The sequence below is a fragment of the Nylanderia fulva genome, unplaced genomic scaffold (genome assembly GCF_048542155.1).
Source record: "Nylanderia fulva isolate GAGA-0341 unplaced genomic scaffold, ASM4854215v1 Scaffold8, whole genome shotgun sequence".
NCBI classification, from domain to species: domain Eukaryota; kingdom Metazoa; phylum Arthropoda; class Insecta; order Hymenoptera; family Formicidae; genus Nylanderia; species Nylanderia fulva.
In genome coordinates, this window is record NW_028190916.1 from 2,362,567 (window position 1) to 2,384,778 (window position 22,212).

A 22,212-nucleotide genomic window follows, 5' to 3' on the forward strand; every position below is an offset into this window, starting at 1 on the left:
CTAATAAAGAGATCAATAATATGCGTAATTAAATATTCTATTAATGAAGCGAATCCACACGCATTTACGTGAAAATTATTCATGTGTAATTATCGTATTCATTCCTGCAGCGACGGTTTTTCTACCACACACGCGACAAAGTGCGCGCGTCATTCTTCCTAGTCGTAAACACGTTTACAGTGGGGAAAAAAATAAACGCAACGTCGACATTTTAACGTCGCGTGTAAACTTTAAGATTGCAAGTTAATTAACTTTAGCGCGTCGTCACGAGGTTTTTCGCAACGGCCATCGTCAGCTAATCACATTTCCAATTACCGACGACGGAAAAATTGTTCCCTCCGCGGACTCATAACCGAATCATCCGTTCTGCTAGCCTTTCCGAAATTCAGGTTAACCACGCTTATATAGAACAACACATCGTCGATGCATTCATGTGCAGAAATCCCGCGAATCCCTGACCTATATCCCTTAAAACATCGTATCGCTATTACGTGTGCCTCTCGTTCACGTATACATATATATATATATATATATATATATATATTTACATACAAATACATATACATTTGTTGGGGTATATCGAATCACACATGTATGTAATATCGTTGCATGGCGTCCTCTTTGAGATAGGGAATGACCGTAAAACGGTGTGCGCTCTTATACGTAAAGGGGACCCGTTTCCTTTACGGATAAGCCACTTCCGCAACGGAAGCCAGTTTCTCTCGACTGACGTTGGAATCCGATAAAATTTCGGTCGAAGAAACTCACCCGTTCGTTGCCGACGTGTGAAGAAGAGATCGCGAAGAAACGCAAGCTTACGTGTGAGTTATTCCGGGTTTAGAAGTGTGCCATTAGGAAATTTTATCAGGAAAGTGCTCTTTTGAAAAGAGGAAAGATTCCGTATGTCCAGTAAATACAATTTTTGAATTTTCCTAGAGAAATTATCTCGCGGATTTAAGCTTGGTATATTTTGTAGTTATAGCACAAATGAGACTCTCTATCTTCCTTCTATCTTCTATCTCTTTTCCACATTTCTTTTTTTCGTATCTCATAAAATAATTATGCCGCTAAAGTATATTTTTCTCTTTTAGATATTTTTTGCGTAACCTGAGGCTCTAGGCTTTAATTTTTATTTTAATTTCAATTTATATTAACATTTAGAATTGTAATGAAATATTTTAATTTGTATGATATTTAGAATACATTGCAATTAATGCGACGAATATGCTAATAAAATGTTTTATTGGTGATATTTATTAAATAAAATAAATATATATTTGTATTATTTTAATATCTTTTAATTTTTGTTGGAAAATACAATAATTTGTTGATTAACCGCGTTGGTATTTACATTTAAAAACATATTAAATTAAAAGCAATTATTATATTGAATATTACGTTGTCTTTTCTTCGAATTTGTTTTTCAGGAAACTTGCGATGAAATTTTCCGCGAAAATTTTGCATTACGTTAGTCTCCACGAAGAATTGCGCATCTCTATGTTCAAATATGATAGCGTAACACATGGTGGGGTCTATATCGTGATTACGTAATGGAATAGAAGTTTCTTGAGTAAGTTCTAAGTCGCTTAGTTTCAGACTCAGTTTAGTTTACCACGAATGTAGAAGTGGTTGCAGAAGACGCGGGCTTGTATAGAAGAGCATTGTGGGGAAACTTCGAATCCGATTATAGTTTTAGAAGCTCGATTTTCATATATCGACTACATTCAGCATACGAGAGAACGGGTTTCGTACGAGTTAATTACTTATTATGTGCCTTCAAACATGAATGCCGATGTATGACAAACCTATATGCGCGCGCATTGATTTAATGAAAGTGTACAAAGGTGGCCAATCTCAGTTTATATCTTCGCGCGATCACGAAGAGACGATGTAGTGATTTTACATCCAATTTGCAAAATAATCACGTATGCGCCAATTATTCTCAACAATCGTATAAATTAATAAGCAAGTTTTATGCGCGATCGGAAAATAATTTGTGCGTGCGGCAGCTTTATATTTATTTATTAAGTCTCTTTAATTGTTCGTGTTAAATGTTTTAGAGGAGTTTAATCTGTTACAGTAAATGTTTAATTAGTGCTTAAAGCTTTTTAAGCTTTAAGCGTTCGTATTATGTTAAATAATAAACAGCCCGATAAAACTCATTTCGTGAAAAAGCTCTCCGTACAAATTATGTGCAAAATTACGGAATAAAATGCAAAGGTCTCGTTGTGCTGACAAACTGCGCGATACACAACGAGGTAACCTTTCGTTAAAAAATATAAACTGAAGGTACGGAGAATCAAATTTATTCCAATAATAATTTTTTTTAATTTGATCCAATTTTCTTATGCAAAATTTTGATTTATTTTTCCAAGATAGGAAAATATGCGGTGCTTCTTGTATAAATTGCAATCGAAAGAAAATAAAAGAAAGACAATTATATCTTCGCAAGAGTGGCTTTTACGAGGGATTTCTTGCAAATAGCAAGAAGCTGGTGATCAAACGAAGCTGATTCCAAGTTGGAATGTGTCCAGGAACTTTTAGCTAATAACAACTGGCGGGAGAAGCGTACGGTTGCCCCATCCAAGCTTATTTCGTCGACGAGATTAATCTTCATCGCGCCAATCGAACTCTGTTAAAATCTCGCCTCTCTGTCGAACGCGGAATAATTGTTATATATTATTTTCAATGTAATAGAATGATCGGTCGGGGCTATTTGATAAGTTATTTTATTGCGAAGATCTATGGCTTCAACTGTACGATGAAGAATAGATAACGTATCGAAAGTTGTTTCATTAGCGAAGAAGTTTCTCGTTGAAATTTTGCAGAAGTAATTAAAATCGCAGATTTTTTATCGTACTATATCGAGAAAGACTGTGCTGCCTTATATATATATAATTTCCGGCAGCAAACTTTATCGATTTCGCCATAACTTTTTTCACCTTATCAAATACTCGTCCTAACTCTCATCGCCGTGGCGTTACATCATCGATGTGAAGAAACGATTCGTGTGTTTTACTCGTGATGATACACCGCCGATGTCATTTGCGATAAATTTTTAAGTAGACTCTCGAATTTGATAGAAATAATTAAACGTATCGCAAAAACTCTCACGATAAGGGGCTTATTATGTTAAATTAATTATAATTCTTCAAGTCGAGTTTTTAACAAGAGCACGCATACGTTTATATAATACTGTATATGTATATGTATGTATGTATGTGTATCGGGAATTTAATATAACTTATAAAAGCAGTATATAAAATTAATTATTGCGCCACATTATATCGCATGCGCAGACGATGGACGTGCAATTAAATTACGAAAACAGAATATTATTAGTTCGCGCAATATAACGCGCTATCCTCCTTAAATTCCATAAATTACACGGAATATTTAATCAACGTCGAAGAATCGGCAGTCGGGATTATATTAACGGAAATATTCGCGAGCAATTTCCGCGGTGAATTCCTAGCACAATGAGTGTATATGTCGATCGCAATATTTGCGGTTCGTATAGAGACAACGCAACTATTATAGTTGCTTAGCCTCCACGTCACGTCACGTCACGTCATTCCGCGAGAGATGTATAGTTTATCGCGTCGCGCGAATAGCAAGTTCAAGTTCTTGCATTAACCAACAGCCAGGCGGACAATCGAAGATGCGTACTTGCGATCCTACGTCGATGCTTGGAAAGTGTTTCCGGAAGATGACCTCCGCGCGAGTGAATCACTCTTTTGATCGAAGTGCATGTACACGACTATAAATACAACCACGTGTGTGTCGTGTCGTGTCATGTCTATATCGAACGAATCGCTAACTTTTTCTCTGTGGTGCAAACATTTCTTTCTGAAACCGCGAACAACGCTCTCGAGTATAATCGCTTTTTTCTCGATTGCAAAATTTTTTCAAAACGAACAAAAAAAAATATATATATATGTAATAAAATATACATTTTATTTTGTATCGCTCGCGAATCTAGACAGCTGTAAAAATGGATAGCAAAATAATCGTATTAAGTTGATTTATTTTTTTGAACCAATTATTGGGCATTCGATCACATTTGATGCATCGATATCAGGCGTCCGCGATGCGGATAGCGGTATTACGAGATTAATTTGCGATGGGCCATGAATCCGTTGGACATTAATAAACGAGCCTTTAGATTAGTGCCAAACATCCTGCCAAATCAGCGTCAGTGTCGCGTGTTCAACCAGGTTGGTTGCACTCGGAAGATGATATGAGAACTCGAGTTGCAGTTTAGCCGAACATCGCTTTAAAGCACCAATTTGCCGCGTATGTCAGCTCAAACTGCCGGAATACTTGCTTCGTATGTAATTTCGACATTAGATAAGAGAGAGAGAGACAGAGCGAGAGATCAACGATAATGCGCGATTCATGCGTGGAATTCAACAAAGCGATATGTAAGTTTCAAGAGATGCAATTTGCATAATAATTTATAGCGAATATGTGAAATATCGAGTTATAAATCGCAAGGATATGGTAAAATTGATAAAATTAATTTCCAGTGCTACACAGCTTCTTAAATAGGGAAATATACGTTTGTTTAGCGAATAAAATAATGCGAAAGTAATTGAATAAAGAATTGCTTTAGAATAATATCGATGTGTTATTCACGCAACGCAAACGTTCTTCTCTGGTGTTGCATAATACTTTCAATAAAGTCGGACGCGCTAAATCACGATTACGTAACGTTGACGTAATGTCGTTTACAGATTTCCCGGACACAATTATCTACGTTTATCGAGTAAAACGCTCGAGTGAAAAGCAACGTGATATTCCTGTCGGCGAATACTCTGTCGGAAACGCGATCAAAAATTCATGGCAGAGAGATACAGTGCCAACAGCGGCAAAATCATTGATAATCCTTTGAAAATTAGTTTCCAACTTAACCTGAACCAGTTGCAGACTCGTTCAAAATTTCATTCCCTTTAAACGTACGTTTACTTTAGATTAGAGATATTTAAATAATTAAGGACAACGAAGTTAATATTAAAACGTTGTAAAAGTTTCAATTTCTTTCTTTCTTTACATATTTAATATTATGAATTTTATTTTATTCTTTATACATGCTAGGAATGCGAGGCTAAGCATAAAGAAAAAAAAGGTAAGATACTAAAGAATGTTTCTGAATTATTCAATAAAAATATAAAAGTTGTAATATAATGGTCTGTATGACACGTGATATCATTGAAATGCACATAAACTAATTTAACTATGAATGTTTGATTTTGTTTTACATTTATTTTGAAGTCTGTTGAATTTAAAAAATGTGTAAAATATTTGACTTTCAAATATAGTCTGTCTTTTAACTCACTCATGATTCATACTCTCTCTTACCCTAAATTTTTCTTTAAATTTTACCGTCCATATTAATGCTTATTTGTGTTTCATATTTATGTAAATATACAGATATATTTCAACTTAAAAAATGTCATGTTACATGTAGCTATCTGATTTTTTGAATATTTTTTGTAAAAGAACATCAAGCAAATGTTTAAATATTATAAACAAGTTTTTATCTCGTATTTCAAATTTCTTTTTTCTTAAAATAATTTTATTTTATTAATTACGTTAACAATCGCAAAATGTAATGAAAATAAAACCGGAATAACGTCTTTTATATTCAAAAAATGTTTATTTTTTATTAAAGAAACGTGTTTCACTAATTCTCTTTGGCAGTGTCAACACATATAAAGCCAATCCGCCTGATACAACTTGTAAAAACAAACCAACAAATTTAATTTGACTATGGCTTAAATGGGAGATTTAGTTGGAAAACGTGATGGATTTTGTTAGACCGCAGTGTCGGTTCGCACCGCACAATCGAGAACTGAGAAATAATTACGTCCTGGAGAGAATTTTAGTTTAATTAACCCTAGATATTTATCATTCGCAAAGTTCTCTTTATTAGCCAGCAACCGGAAGGGAATTGTCTCGCTCTCTTCAGCTCACAAAAAGGGAGCTTTCGAATTAAAGCGCTGGCACGCCATACTGCCACGTTTTTTGCACACACAAGGGAATTTTGCCGAGAAAAGCACAACAAGTCGCTCGTGTCCAGCAGTTTAGACGCCGCACAAATTCCTCAGCAGCAACTTGTAGCTGTCAACCAAGTATATTTCTAACACTCTGCTACGAACACGAGGGAAAAGTCAAACATGGCGTTGGAATTGTAAAATTCAATGTAAGAAACTTTTTCTGAAAAAAAATTATGGAAAACATATCGCGGTGTAGTTTATTCAAATAAAAGAAATTTTTTGTAAGGCTGTATAACAAAGTGAATCACGACCAGAGAATTTATACAAATTCTGTTCCGTTAAAAAGTAAAAAAAATTATTTTATTGTAACATATATAAAAATATATATAATATGTATTTTATATGTAATAATATATATTATATATGTGTGTGCGTATGTGTATGTATATTACATAAAATAAATTTTTTTACGCCGCGCGTAATAAATGTATGTATGCATAAAAGTGAATCTTTCTTTTGAAAGTATTATTTTACGTTGTGCCGTTTTTATTTACAAAAATCGCATATAGAAATATTTAAATCAACTAAATAAAACACACAAACTAATCGCTAACTGCATTAAATAATTTGCGGCGGTGTATGTATATGTACCAAAAAGAAGCGTGACAATATGGCGAAATAGCGAGTATCGGACATTGTCGAGAAAGGAACGAAGTGCATTTTTGACGCCCACGCCAGCTGTCCCTCGAGGCAAGGATCGGGCGGCGAAAGAAATGCCGCAAGAAACTTACGATCTCTCTCTTTTTATTATACCACCAGCAATGTCCTTGCCAAGCTACACTTTTCTCAACCGACTACCTCGCGGTCGGTTACGGATTTTTCTCATCCCCGTTTTGCGAGCCTTCGCCAGCATTTAGCCGCGTTTTTTTCCCCGAGTCCTTCTCCCGTGGATCGATATAATTTTCCTAAGTGAACTGTTTTACGGTGTATTATATACGTACATATATATATATACCACATTTCAAACAAACATTTCGTGGAAATTAAGTAAGTTCGCTAAATTCACCCTGTAATTTCAAAGCAGAGATCTACAAAAAATATAAAATAAATTATTAAAGCTACAGAGTTGCCGACAACACATAAAAAAGAAATGAAAAGAAAGAAAGAAAAAATGTATGATTTTATTTTATATTTCATAAATTTATATTATTTATATTTGTAGTATATCTGTAGTTTTAAGTCAGTTTTAAGATGACCCAAGCATTCTCTATATTTCGTATCAAAATTTTCAGACATAATTTCGAAGATCTATACTAGAAATGTAACTCGTATACTGAAGTTAAGTTTAGTGGTTTTCTGGAATGATCTCACTAGGATCGCTTCATTCGATTTCCGCAGAGACCGACTCTCCACTTTGGGCTCGCATGCTTCTCTCAAGTACTCTTGCATCAATTTCTTACTCGGAAAATCTAATTTGCTGCACTTATGTGCTGTAAAAATTAGAACGTAACTGCAAGCAACTGTGTTTTCGTAACTTTATATTGAGTAAAGCTGGGAACAATTTTTTAGTATGTTCATAGATAAAATAAATATAAATATAAATAGTACATTATAATATTGCATATTTAATTTTTATTTATTGATAAATAACTGTGTAGAATAAAATTGACAGTTCTTGTTGCAAAATTATAAGTTTTGAAAAATGTCTAAAATGGATAAATATTGTAAAAAATAAATACTTTTCTTATGAAAATTAATTTGATTTAGTGATAATTTAATTCGATAACAATACACGATAAATTAATCGAGTCAAACTTCTGCGATGTGTCAACATGATGATGGACATGATCATTTAATTAATAATTTATATTTCTTTTAGATACTATATGATTTTATTTAAATTTAAATATTTTCTAAAAAATATATAAATAAACATAACTAGCTGTCTCAATTATTTTTCGTACTATTTGCACTTTTTATATATGTAGCCTCTTGTATAATAAATTCAATATTAAAAATAAACATATTTTTATTCATTCGTTCGTGTTGTAATTAGTATTATAATTTGTTCATCATACGTAACGGAATCATTATTTCAGATTTCGGAACGTATGATAAAAATAAAAATGTAAATTTTGGCAAAAATCTATAAAGGACAACAAATTATCAGATGAAAATATTTTCCCGAGACGGCGTTGAAAAATTGTGGAAAATCCTGACTTATCCATGCAGATGAATGCATGAATCTCATATTTGAAATACTTTTCGCCGTATCGTGACTACCTTTCACTGGGAACTGGCAGCAGGACGACAAGGGACACGATCGATGAACGCTGTTTCGCCATCTGTTCCCTGAACTGCTTAGGAACTTGATTCACCGCTCTACACTTCGTGCATAACTTATTCGAGGGAATGTGAGATCGCTCGACCGATGGCCAAAAATTTATCAATTCACATGCAAGTTCGATTCTATCTGTCCACCGTGGCTAAACAAACTGGACATATCAATCATCATGTTGACCATCGCAGAAGTTTGGATCGATCAATTTACCGTGTATTGTTTTACTGTGTATTGTGAATTGACAGATATTGTCAACAATAGGGCAAATATTATTGAATCTGTAAGTGTACGTTATATCATATGATTTGGAATATTCTCGAATTTGAAAAGACAAAGGTAAAGTTCCGTTTCCGGATTTTCGAACATATTTCATACAAATATTATTTACAATTATCCATGCAGTTTATGGTACACTATCGACATTTGTATGTTATATAATGTGAAGACAAAAGGTTTCTCCTTTCAATATGGGTGAAAGAAACTATAATAGAATTGAAGCAAATCGATTGATGAAATCAAAGCCCTTTTGTATAAATAAATTCTGTCATAGAGAGAGAAATGTGTTGTCAATCGATAGGCCGATTAATGTCGACAGCACCGGTGAATAACTGCCGCGGAAAATGGAGGATAGTGATCTATCGATGGAATACATTGTCGATAATTATTGCATTACGTCTGCAATGTGTATTGTGTTTTCGTCGTTCATCTATATCAGTATTACCGATTGTCACAAATCCATTATCGATTTTGATTGTTATGGTCTTGCTCCGAATGTAGCGTATGCATCTTTAATTAATTTTGATCTCGGACAAGCGCTTCGAATCACATCTAAATAATTAAAGTGAGCCCTAGCGTGGAAAATCAGCCTCGTTCAACGGAAGCATACGTGAAAGGATGACTTCACTTCAAAGAGACGCGGCATGACCTGCATTCCACCCTTCATATTGTTTCTAGCATTGAGACTTTTCCTCATCGCGTGGCGAATGACAGCAAACTTTCAGCGCAATGTGGAGTAAACAACAACAGCGGTGGCACATTTTAGATAATTCGAAGACAGAGGAAATCAGAACGAAGATTTCAATAGATAATTTCGTTGAAACTAAGATGTGAATTTTTTTCAAAAATTGTATGAAGAAATATTATCAGAAAATATATATCCACGGTTTTACTTTGCTCCTTAACTGCAATTTTTTTAATTACAATTGTACGATAAAATTCTCACAACACATTTTCCCCGATTCTGTTTGTTACGATGAAATAAAAGATCTATGAGATGAAATCTTTACTCTAATTACCAAAATTTGCGTGGAATAATTATCGCAGTAAAAATATTTTCGTAAAAAAAATATTTTCAACGTCGCTTTCAATTTACAGTATTGATATTACTTCGACTCTCAATTTTCTCGTTAAAAAAAATCAACTCAACAATTTCCGATTTCACGATTTATTTTTATTTTTATCAATTAATGTCAATCTTTTTCGCTGTAATTAGAGGTAGAAAATTTCTTTAAAAAACATGATACTTTTCGCGATTAAGTTTATCGTGGAAATTCGGTTTTACTTTTAAAAGGACACAGTGATTCCACGCGGCCAGAACGTACGTCAAAAGCAATTAGACTACAATCGTGCCTAATGGTGAGCTAGATAACGGCTTTCACACCAATCGTACCGAGCAGTGGCGTCTACCACTATACGTGGTAGAAATGTGTACGGTATGAGATCGTATATGTATGAGTGTGTAAGAGACTTGGGTGTGTGTTGTGTATAATGTGCGCGACCTCGAAGACGCGTCATGAACTGATTTAGTTTGATCGAAATTGTAATTCTACGAGATGGGAATAAGCGCGAGCGCAAGATTGAATAAATAGTCAATAATGCGAGGATTCTGAATAGATCTATTGAGAAGACGATGGATAGGATAGAAACTGCTGTAATAATTGAGCATGCAATTCCTCGGAAGGTTTCTGATGAAAAGGAACTTGCGTGTAACTTAGTTGATGAACCAAATATTTGTACAGATAACACAACGTCGAAGAAAATAGAGATACCAGGTACCGGGTCCTCCATTACGTTGTTGATCCTAACAAAACAAACTCGAGTCAAGAAAACTGAACGTCCAAGGATATGAATTTTATATACGTTTCAGTAGTAGCGAATTATTTATACACCACTCGGAATATTTTTTTACGTAATATGTTATTTATATTTCCTTTATGTATTTATTACATAAGAAAAATATAAATATATCAGAAAGAAAATATTACGCGTACTACAATATTTGAAAAAATTTGCTTTACACATTCAATGGTACTATTTATTTCTATCTATTTGTTTCTATTTTCTTCGACACTTAAAAAGGTATGACCTTGAACTTGTTTTGTAAATATGAAAAAAAATAACGACTCGATACATGTGAACGTTGTTGGTATCTTTAATGATCAAACTTATTAAAGTCGCGCGCGGTAACCAATCGATTGCAAGACCCTAACGACAGCGAAAGCTGTCCATTTTCCTGTACAGACAGTTCACTATATTAACATCCTTTTCTGTTATCCTTCCCCGTCAAATTAACCCCGTTACACGTTAAGCTTCATACAGTTAATCTTCCTTCGATGTATCGCCGTTACCGCAAACGCCTCTGTGTTAGAGATGGAGGCAGTTATACACTCTGTGCAACACGGTGCAATTAAGCACCGCTACTGCAATTGCATTTTGCGTGCGCTTTGGTAAAGTCGGTCGCCCTTAAGCCTCGTCTAATTGTATGTAAGCTGTAAATTTGGGCGTGCCTATATCTATGCGGCTTTATGCGTAAATTATGTCCATGTTTACAATTGTTAATTGATCCCCGAGGAATTTACACGGTAAATAGTTTGATAAAATTATTAAAATGAGGCATTTTACAAAAGGAACGATAGAATTCAAAATATGGAAAAATTTGCATGTGTATCGAAATACATAAAAGGCGATACAGTATCAAAGGTTAGTGGAATGGAATTGAAAAAAGTACTTTATAAAATTGCCATGAATCTTAATAAGTTAGTTGTAATTTTTTCATTATTTAGATTATTGGAATCGGATTTAAATCTTTATCCTGCATACTAAAATTTTACGAAACAAAATTTATATCTTCCCTTTGTCTGTATGAAAATTTGTATTATCGATTTATGCATTACATGTCAGTGAGATCGTGATAATGTATAATACAAATATTTGTGTATAATACAAATAAAAGAATGCGCGCTACGAAGATCATAAACAATGCCTGCGCTTTGAGTCGATAAATATTTAATGGAATTGTAAAACGAGCGACACATGCGCTTCTCGCGAAATGCAAAATAAATGTAATTGCGTGCGCGAAACAACGAATAATCTACTCTTTTTACTTTCTTTCTCTCGATCACTGTCAATTTTTTTCTTTTGCAATATGGTTTGCACCGTCGCTGATACGCGAGATAAAACAGAGCTGTGTCAATGCGACTAAATCGCACGGGAGGAGAGAGCATTGCTCAAATGTCAAATTAACCCAGCCGGAGTTTGCGCATAATTGGAAATTCCGACATTTGTACCGAAGTGCCTGCACATTACGCGACAATCGCAATAAGAATAAAGTTGTAACTTTGTAGATTAATTGGCGCTTTTATCATATATACATCAATTATTCAATAAATGTCACGGAATATGAAATAGCGCGTTTTAATATATCATATTTTATTAAAAATGTGTCATTTATCGTTTCACGTCAAGCGAAATGTTATTATATTGTATTCAGAGTGAATTATTGGATATGTAAAAATAATGTATAATATAAAATATGTATAAATAATTTGTTTCTTTTAAGTTATATTAGCAGTTCTCATTTTTAAGAAAAAACTCTACTATCATTAATCATATCTCCCATTATTATATCATGCGGATGTGGTTCTGCGGTTCAATTATTTATCTGTACAAATAAAAGAGAAAAAACTAGATATAAAAAATTAAATAGTAATTCCCTTCGCTACCTAAGGAAGTTTTTTTCCATTACTGTATGTTACATAAGTTTTTTATATAATTTAGCTGATAAAAATTATTCAAAAAAACTTAAGTATAGATATTTATAAGTTTTTGAAGATCCAAGATTCGCAAGATCCTTTCAACGTCCAAGAGAAAAGATGGAGACCATAAATATATTTAATAGCTTACGCGAGAGAGAGAGAGAGAGAGAGAGAGAGAGAGAGAGAGAGAATTTTTTCTAAAGACCATTTACCCTTTGTACGTTTTAAGAAAAAAAATATACTGTATTATGCTGGTTCAAAATTTCATTCTCTTTCATTTTCATTCGTTCTCTCACGTTAATACCCGTATAGTGATTGCGACCGTAAAATGAGTCCCCGAGATTTTCTCTTATTCACATGTTGACACGAAGCGAGTTCTTTCGAAACGCTATTTCAATTAAAAGTTCGACGGGATTTTTTTTATTCTATTCATCCGCTTATGTCTTTTGTTGCGGTCGCAAGTTAACAAGTACACCATTTTGTCTCATTTCCATTCAATGCTCGACTAATTCGCAAAAAACAGATTGTCAAGCGCATAAAGTGTATTATTTTGCAAGGCATACATATTTTTCGCTGTGCAAATTTAAGGGAGTTAACTCTTGCTTCCAGGAAGCAGCTCCTTTTCACAGGAAATGGAAGTAAGTATTCCGCGAGATTACGGACCCCATTTATATCTCATATAATTTATACTCCGTGAAAACTCGAGTGAAAAGTTTACCGTTAGCACGATGACAGCATGTGAACGTCATATCTCGTCAGGAATAAATTTTCATGTTTCGAGAAGAATATTTTGGCCTCTCGAAGAAGAGAGCTTTATAAAGCACTGCCGACGCTTATTCGTTTGTTGCGTAGAAATTCTAAGAGAGAGAGAGAGAGAGAGAAGGATACGATAACGAAATAACACCGTGCTTCATCTTTACCCTCCTTTGATACGAAACTTGATCTCCGGTAAAAGTGACACGCCAGTATCGTATGTCGTACCTTCTCTCTTGCCGTGCACGACAAATTTCGAGGTATTATCGGACGGAGGTCAAACACCATGGCATGCAAAATCGCTTTAATAGATCACTTGAAATTCATCTCATGTAGATCCTGTGGAATGCAAATATAACTACACGACTTCACGACACACAAGCATTTTCTTATAATATTTTATTTTTCATAATCTCTTTCCGCCTTTATATATAATCTTCATAAATTCCATGATGAGATCTCATACTTTTACTTGTACTACTTGGAGCGAGAATTGACTACGACAATTTCGCTGAAAATCGTTATCAAGACACAAAAGCGTGAATCGCGAGACACAATACGCTGGTTTCGTTCAGGCAGCACGCGATTACCTTGAGATAATCCCAGGGACCAGAGTCCGGGGGCAAACGTAATTACATTATTACGGATTACAACGATTTGTGCAACAACTCTCGTGTGGCTCGACGAGATAAAAAAAAAAGAACGAAATAAAGTCCTGTGACTACAGAAATACCATCTGTGGTGGAAATACAAGCGATACGTAACAAGCAAGAGTTCGTGAAGAAAAGGGAAAAAGAAGAGATATGAAAAGAAGAGAAGAGCGCAAAGAGAGAAGAGAGAGAGAGAGAGAGAGAAAGAGAAGAGAGAGAGAGAGAAAGAGAGGAAGAAATAACGCCAGCCATGGTTGCGTCGGTTAATCCAAGTCTGATGTATGACAGCCGAGGCTGCTATTTGCCGGCTGTCACCCTCGCCACTCCCAAGATCTTCCGTCTTCTAATGCCATCGTCGTGGAAATGACAAACGGTGGAAAGTAGAAAGATAACAAGGTAGCCTTTTTCGGAGGGCGATATAAACCCTCAACCCTCGAGGCGCATCACGTTGGATCGCGATGCTTAAAAACATCAGAAAGGCCATGGCTTTTGACTCTACTTCTCGCATTAGCCGTCACCCGGACACAGATTAATATTTCACTCTCATAGAGCCGCAACGCGAAACTCGATAAATCCATTCCCAGCGTCCTTTCGACACGTACGACAAGGTATTAAAGCTTAAAGGAGAGAGAAATAATATAGAAAAATATATATATATATAATTCTCTTTCTTTCTTTCTTTCTTGAAATTGAGATTATTATCATCACCATTATTATTATTATTATTATTATTATTAATACTTCTGGATATACGATTTTGTAATTGAAAAATTTAATTTCTTTCTCTTATTGTAACGTAGCGAACGGATAATTCCGCGAAATAGTCGCAATAATTGTTGTAAATTATATTTTATATAATACTTAATAATTTTGACGTGACATTAAACTTTGAAGGTTTTAAAAACATTTGGAAAAAAATTGCTGCAAAAAAGATAATTGGATAATCGACTAGATTTCACATAAAATATTTGCATAAAATAATATTTTACTGCAAGAGGAAAATGGCATGACTTATGAGACTATTTTGCTCGTAGGCTCAATTTCCCTCAGAGATTGGAGAAGAGAAATCGCAAGGAGGAGAGAAAAAAAATCTTCGAAAGAATAATGGATTACCCGAGTTATCGCGCGGCGGCTAATATGCTTGTTCAAGCAGAATGTGAACCGTGAAGGGATTGTCGATTATTCCGAATGCACGAAATTACTTACGGCGTCCGATCGCTAATTAGAGATCTCTTTTTACACATGTTCATTGCGTTGCACAGAGAGCGCAGTCACGGCTTTCGGGCGGCGCACTCGTTTTGTTAATGAGATGAATGCGCCTTTTGGAGTTAATTAGCGGAGGATTACGAGAGATGTGATGAATCGATATCCGATTTCCGTTTCTGCGATTCGCTCTTTTCTGTAATAATATGACAAATGTGTATTTCTATTCCTAAAGCAGCACTCCGTGTTCCGTCGTGGATCAAGAAACACTAATATTTGCGGCAAAGCGTTTTGCGTATAAATTATAGCGAAGCGTCGGAAGAAACGTTGATCTACACTACTTGGCGAAAGAGACTTGAGTTGCATGCAGTATAAGCTTCTTCGAAAAAAAAAGTCAGCAATCATAAGCCAGTGTAAATATTTCAATTGAGTGACGATATTGCGAAAAAGCGGAGAAGTCTTAAATTTGAAACTTTATTTATTTTTTTATTTAAAAAAATCGTCTACTATAATTTCTTTGATTTTTGTTTTCGCGTTTACGAGAGAAGAGAGTATTAATTTTCAAAATAAAGCGATTGAGGAAACATTTCTTTTGCATTTTATGATAGAGAGATATTGCAAAATTGCAAATAATTTCAAATAATGTATATCAATACAATCGGCAGTGAAGATATTACGGTTATATTTCTCGCAAAATTCATGATGATTACGCGTTGTATAATAAAAATCAGTCACTTGCCGATTCCTTGAATATGAGAAATAGAAAATTAAAAAAAAAATAATAAATAATTATTTATTTCGATCGCGCAATCACATAAATAAATACTTATACACAACGGAACACGAAGATTAATTAATAAGATTACACCAATCAATCCTTGAAAAATGATCTTTGAGATACCTTCTAAGGCAGTATTTGCAGCCAAAAGAGTTTAGCATCGTTTCACGACGACGGTAAGTACGTTGGAGTAACATCTCATTGTTAAGTCGCTTTGTCTTACGTGTATGGTTTAGAAAGTTTATTTGCCTCGCCAAATACACCTTCTAAATCGGACGACTTCCGGCATGCTTCTAAACCCGTTATCGATTTTTTATACTCATGCAGCAGCTGTAATATTACAATAATTGCGATATTAACACCAATTCAGCTTTATGTATGTGACTTGTCGTCATTATGGGAATCTGTATCGTTAATTTCTAATAATAATTCGCCGCTTCGCGAACACACACGATAGCGCGTTTGGAAAAAAATTCCTTTACAAAGCATCTTTAATTTATATACACAACTCTACTTTTTCTACTCTCTACTCCATTCTAAATACATACCATTCAACCAACAATGATCAAATTTTAACTCATTCCATACACAATATGTATGTATAATTATATATATGGGCATGATTACTAAAAACCATGTACAATGGCAAATCAATATACTTATGTACTTGTCAGAGGGAAATTGTCTAGGGGTGTGTTTTTTCTCTTTCGATTTCGACAAATGAAATTACCTGAGATCGTTGCCCTTGGATCTTCTCATGCCGCGCGGCGGATGTCGCGGTGGCGGAGTGCACCTGCAGTCACAGTGCATCACACACAGCGCGACGCTGGTCGCGAGAGTCACTACGAAAGGCGCCGCGAAGAAGTGCATAATGATGGTGATTTGTGCCTCGCGATTATAGTTCGCCATCACTATACTACCGTTCACCCGGCTATAATGGCAGGGAAATCTCGCGCCCTCGTAACCCAACTCGCGGGTGAAGTTCTCGCAGTCGACCGTAGGCGGATATCCACAGCCCTTGATGTTCACCAGCAGCACCGCCTCGACGTCCCCCGGGGAGGACACTGCTCAACAAGAGATATTTTATAGCGAGGATTAGCGCCGGGGAGATTTGAATTTTCATCTTTTTTTTTTTCTCTTTTTTTTTTCTTAGCACGCGTGCAATGTCGATCTACTCAATTGAAACGTATTCCAATTTCTTTTCGATATTTCCCAAGCGGTACATTCTATTTTACAGTCAAATAACAGCGGCGAAGAAGATGGAAATTTGAAATATCCGTCATGTTGTTTGAGTTTCGCAGACCTAGTCTGTTGATACAAATCATATATTTCATCGATAATTTCACGTTTCTGAAGAGTCAAGATCGCATTACGATATATTTCAAATTTCTTTATTCCTTCATTTTCTTTATATCATGTTTCTCTGCATTATGGATATATTTCGGTTATATTGAAAATTCCTTGCCCCAATTATAAGTTTATTCAATTTCTCATTTATATACTCTATCCCGCCAAGGTGTTGCGTTTGATCGTTAAATGCTTTCGCTAAATACACGATTATCTTAATTAAATTTTATCTATGTATTTTCCCACTTGCGGTCTTAATCCATACTCCGAATTATATGTATATTAATTACTTGCATGCGAGTCCAATATATAATCCACGTTTCATTAAATTTATTTTATATCTGACAGCTGCTGATGACAGTTGAAAATCACAATCGAAATGTTCTCAAAATAAATACTTTTTTTTTTAGACAAGAAAGGAAAAAATATGCGTCCATTTTACTTCCTATATCTCGATTATATATATATATATATATACATATATATATAAATATTATCGAAATGCCGAAGAAGAAGAAGAACTAACTGCGGCCTACCGGCAGTGACGGTGGTCGTGACGTTGGTCGCGACGGTGGTGTTTCTCCCGGCGGTGTCATTCCTCATGGTGACGTTATTCCAGGGCGTGTAGGTGACGTATATGTGGGTGCACCTGTACACGTCGCTGGTGCAACCCTCGCGGCAGGAGCTCCATGTGCAATTGAAGAGACCGGCGAGCTCCTCGCGCCGCGAGGTCGTGCAGATCACCGGCTCGGGCGAGAAGTCCGCGGCCAGGGTGCTGATGGCCGGATCGACGTAGAGCGGTACCAGGAAGAGAAGCGCCGCACCGCCGGACGTGGCGACGAAGGCCAGCGCCGACGTGGCGTAGAAGTTAAGCCGCTGACGGCAGGTACGCCGTGGCGGTCGGCGCCGCGACGCGCCGAACCCGAGCTCCAACAGCTTGCGACGACGTAGCTCCCGCTCGTGGAACTCGTGCCCGCCGCCGCCGCCGTCGTCGCTGTCCCGACGCTGGTGTCCCCGTTCGCTCTGGCACTGGCTGCAGCTCGCCTCCAGCAAAAGTTCCGAGCTACTTCCGCGCATCACCCGGATCACGCGACTCTTTCAAGTGGGTGACGACGCTTCGCGCGGCTACAAGTTTCTTCTTCTACGCCGCCTTCTTCTCTTTCCTCTTCTCCTTGTTCGGGTGGTGCTCGCTGCTGCTGCTTGATGCTCGTTTCCGCGACGACTCATCGAGCGCGCCAATCTACAGGCCGATCATCGCTTAGGCCGTGTTTGTTATGCGGTTATTCTTGGTTCTCTCTGAGGATCAACTGTCGAGCAGACACCCGTCTACCATCGTTTTCCTCGTGGATGACTCGTCCGGCAGAGGACGGGGGATCCAGTGAACTCGATCGTGTTTCCGTCTTTCGTATCTAGGAGACATTGAGAGCGAGGCCGTTTACTAGCTCGAGCTTCCAAAACGCGGGATGCAGTCGTCGGGTGACTTTGTCGTACGGAAGCTCGATGAAGGTTGCATCGAACGATAGTTGTTTCTTTTTTTTTTTTTTTTTTTTCGATACAAAACTAGATTTATAATTTGCGGTGAAAGTGTAGTCTGTTCGGACCTCTAATTCAATGGATTATCGTTTAAACATTCTATTGTCGCGAGCTTTCTCTCAAAGTTTCGAGGAACGTCGTGAAGAATGATCTTGAAATCGATGCAGGGCCGCGAGCAATCTTGATTCGACATTACGCAACAGATTCGCGGCCAATTTGATTATCGCCACGTCTGCATCTTCAAATTCGATGCTTGCTTAAGTAACAGTACTGATAAATCTTGACGTGGCATAGATAAACCACGCACGGCTTCTCCGAATGCCTCTCTCTCTCTCTCTTTCTCTTCCGATATTCACCTCTCTTTCACTTTTCAGTTCCCATCTTATCCATATACATAACACGGTACACTCTAAGGTTCCTGCGGGTTATCAAATTGAGTCGATCGATCACGACCTTTCAGCCGCTGCTATTTTATAGGAAATCATGGATTTCGATAATGCGCGCGTATGGCTCGTATCTGCACGCGTATGAAAAATCTTTTCGGAAAGGCTGCGTGAGACGTTTCACGCGTTAGAAAATCGCGTGATCTGAAATCGTTAGTCCGTTGATCCCAAGTTAGGCCTGTGTGCTATTCGTTTTTATTATTATTTTTTTTTTTTTTTAATTTTTTGGTATCGTTAAGGCGCACGTTGTGATATTTTAAACGACGAAGATACGGGGAAGTTGAAGAGATTCGATATCGCGTTTGTCAACTTGTGCCAACCAGATCGATGTGACGCGATTGTTGTCTTCTATATCCTCGATGTACAGGTCTTTAAGAGCGATTATCTTCTCTCAGCTGAATAAAAGCGCTTCTTCGCGACACTCAACGATCTGCCACGCTCTCCAGATCGATCCGACGAAGAAAAAAAAAAGAGAGAAAGCAGATCGCTCGAGGCCACCTTTATACGATTTGAAAATCCGTGCGAGCCTCCACCGGCTGAATTTTGACAGCGTTTCCGGATTACGATTTCACGCCGAAGGACCCATTCATGGTGCGAGCTTAATATACGGATTCTAACACCAGTTCGCATCCGCAACTGGTTGCCACGCAGCGAATTCCTGGCATCGGTGCTGGTCACATCGATCCTGAAATTCCCGTCACACGCGACTCCTCCGTCTGATGACAATCGATCCGCCACTACTGTCGATCCTGCCTCGGGAACACACGCACCATAATTAAATTTAAGCGGTTGCTTTCTTCGATTGGTGTTCTTCGATTTTTTTCGCGATTCGAGGGAGGTAGGTTTTGGGAGTCGGTCAGGAGGAGGAAACGTGTCTCGGTGAAGGCTCGCAAGACGAAGCTTCAACAGACAAGGGGATCGACAGGGGATGTTCGTGGGGGACCTCCTTCTTTTCCGAGCACTTGCGCGTTCCTGGCGAGTGCTGTCCGCCTCGCGGATCGCGGGTTAAAGCGTGACTATTCGACCACCTCGGCGAAGAGTCCTCGACAGGACAGGCCGTGGTCCGAAGCGACAGGGCGGGGTTCCAGGCGCGCATGAGCGACGGGTACAACCCCTCACCCTCGTACCCCGTTGTGCCACCCCCGCGATGCATTCTCCTTGTTTACGCTCCTGCTCTGTCCCGCCTTGCTTCCTCCGCTCTTCTATGGGATGTCTTTAATTTAACGCATAATATTTTAACAGCTATCGTTGAGATCCACCGATTTTTTTTATTTCCCGCGACGAAATATATGTTTTTACGGGAGAGTGATTGTGGATATGTTTATATATATATATATATGATTTGTGTTATCGCATTTATAGAAAAAAATTGCTCGATTATATTATCGTCATATTCAAATTATATAAATTGTTGACATATAATATAATCACTGATCACATATATACATTAATTATTTAATATAATGTAAGCGATTATTATATAGCTCAGAGCTATATTATAGGGATAGATTTCATACAGAGTGGAAAGAGGATTAAAACTTTTAATAAAATTCAAATATTTAAATATTTTAATGGCTAAATTTTGGAGAGAAAAATGAAGAAAGCAGAATTCTATCGGACGGTAGGCTATTTTAAATTTTAAATAAATGGGATTAGGATTTTATTATTCACATACGTATAATGCAAAGATTGAATCTATATTCTTCACGGCTTATAACACAAAATCTTGTCTCAAGGAAAGTTACTTGCAATTTGTTCGGAAAGTTTCCAAAGTATTATCCGATAGATCTGGGACACTGTATATATACCGCACTTCAACGCGCGTTCTTCCACTTTTCCTCCCTTTCTCTCTTCCCCATTATCATCTTTTAATTGCGTTCTATAATGAAGCCAATTTTTTATTTGAAGTCTTAGTATTTTCGCGTCACAGCACAATGAATAGACGATGTTTTAGGCTCTTCAAAAATCGTTTGATGGACGTAAAATATGGTTGACGATTAAATTTGTGAAAGTTAAAGAGACTCAATTTACAAAAAAAAATGTGAATTGCAAAAGATACATTAATAATTTTCTTTTAATCTTTTCGATTTATAAAGAAAAAATATAAACATTAATTAACACAAAAATTCATCCAAATATATAAATCATTTATACAGTTGGAAAATTTGTGTTAAATATTTAATTTTCATATATCAATTTAACATATTGCAATTGTGTTAATTGAACTTAAATGTCAAATTATTAAAACAACTGAAAAAAGATGTAAAAATAACACAATGTGCATCTATTTTTAATTTTACACAATAAATATCTCCTGTTTTTTTAGTGGCAAGATTTAAATCTTTTAAAATTTATTTATAATATAAATGAAGATGATAAAATCTAAGATATTATTCGTGTCTCCATTTGATATATCGACATTATGTTAAATTAACACAAAAATTTCTATATGGATCGTTTGGAACATGTGATATATATGTTAAATTTAACACGAATTTTTCAACTGTGTTGATATAAAATATTCACACCATGATTTAAAATTAAGATAAAAAATGTCGATAATAATTTGACATGTGTGAATTGTTAATATCAATTTTATTTCTACATTTTTAATCAAAAACGAACTTTCTGAAAGTTCTGTACATGTGCCGACTTTATCTAGCTACGAGGGAGATACATCATATATTCATGTATGTGATGTAACGCACTGATAGTTTCCGAGATCATTGCGGACTGTTGGGACACAATTTACTTCCCTTTAGGGAGTTGTCCTTGATTGTTACGTGTGTCACACGTAACAAAACTACATACAATTCCCGCCAGGCTCTCATCGAGAGCTAACTACCTATCTACCTTGTGGTGCAACGAGAAATCAAACGCGGCGTTATCGTTCTAGATTATCTAGATCATCGGCCACGATTCTAATTCGCTACTTAAATCGCGATACGAATGCCAGATACGTGTTTGTAAACGACCGCTCGGGAAATTTATTATAACGCTAAACCCTCTCGTGATTTTCTACCATTGCGATTGTGCTTGTACTCACGAATATGCTGGAACATGTGGCCGAACTTCGTGATTTAAATGACAGATCGGAAGCATTAGGTCACATCTGTCGTCGCCCGGTGCTC

General features: G+C 36.5%; 1 protein-coding gene across 3 annotated transcripts in view; it reads right to left on the bottom strand.

The window, feature by feature from the left end:
• The window catches only part of Teh1 (tipE homolog 1 phospholipid transfer protein), a 31,575-nt gene extending 11,457 nt beyond the window's left edge, over positions 1-20,118 (bottom strand). The window contains exons 1-4 of one of the 3 annotated variants that reach the window (XR_003822569.2): positions 17,642-20,118; positions 16,489-16,822; positions 15,882-16,088; positions 14,984-15,176 (exon numbers count right to left, since the gene is read on the bottom strand). Coding sequence is in view for 1 of the 3 variants with exons in the window: in XM_029322575.2 (XP_029178408.1) it covers positions 16,489-16,822; positions 17,642-18,182 (875 nt within the window). In the remaining 2 variants the exon portion in view is untranslated. Of the gene's footprint in view, positions 1-14,486; positions 15,177-15,881; positions 16,089-16,488; positions 16,823-17,641 lie in introns of those variants that run through there. The other 2 variants (XR_003822568.2, XM_029322575.2) reach the window with 2 other exon arrangements.
• Positions 20,119-22,212: the final 2,094 nt, after the last annotated feature.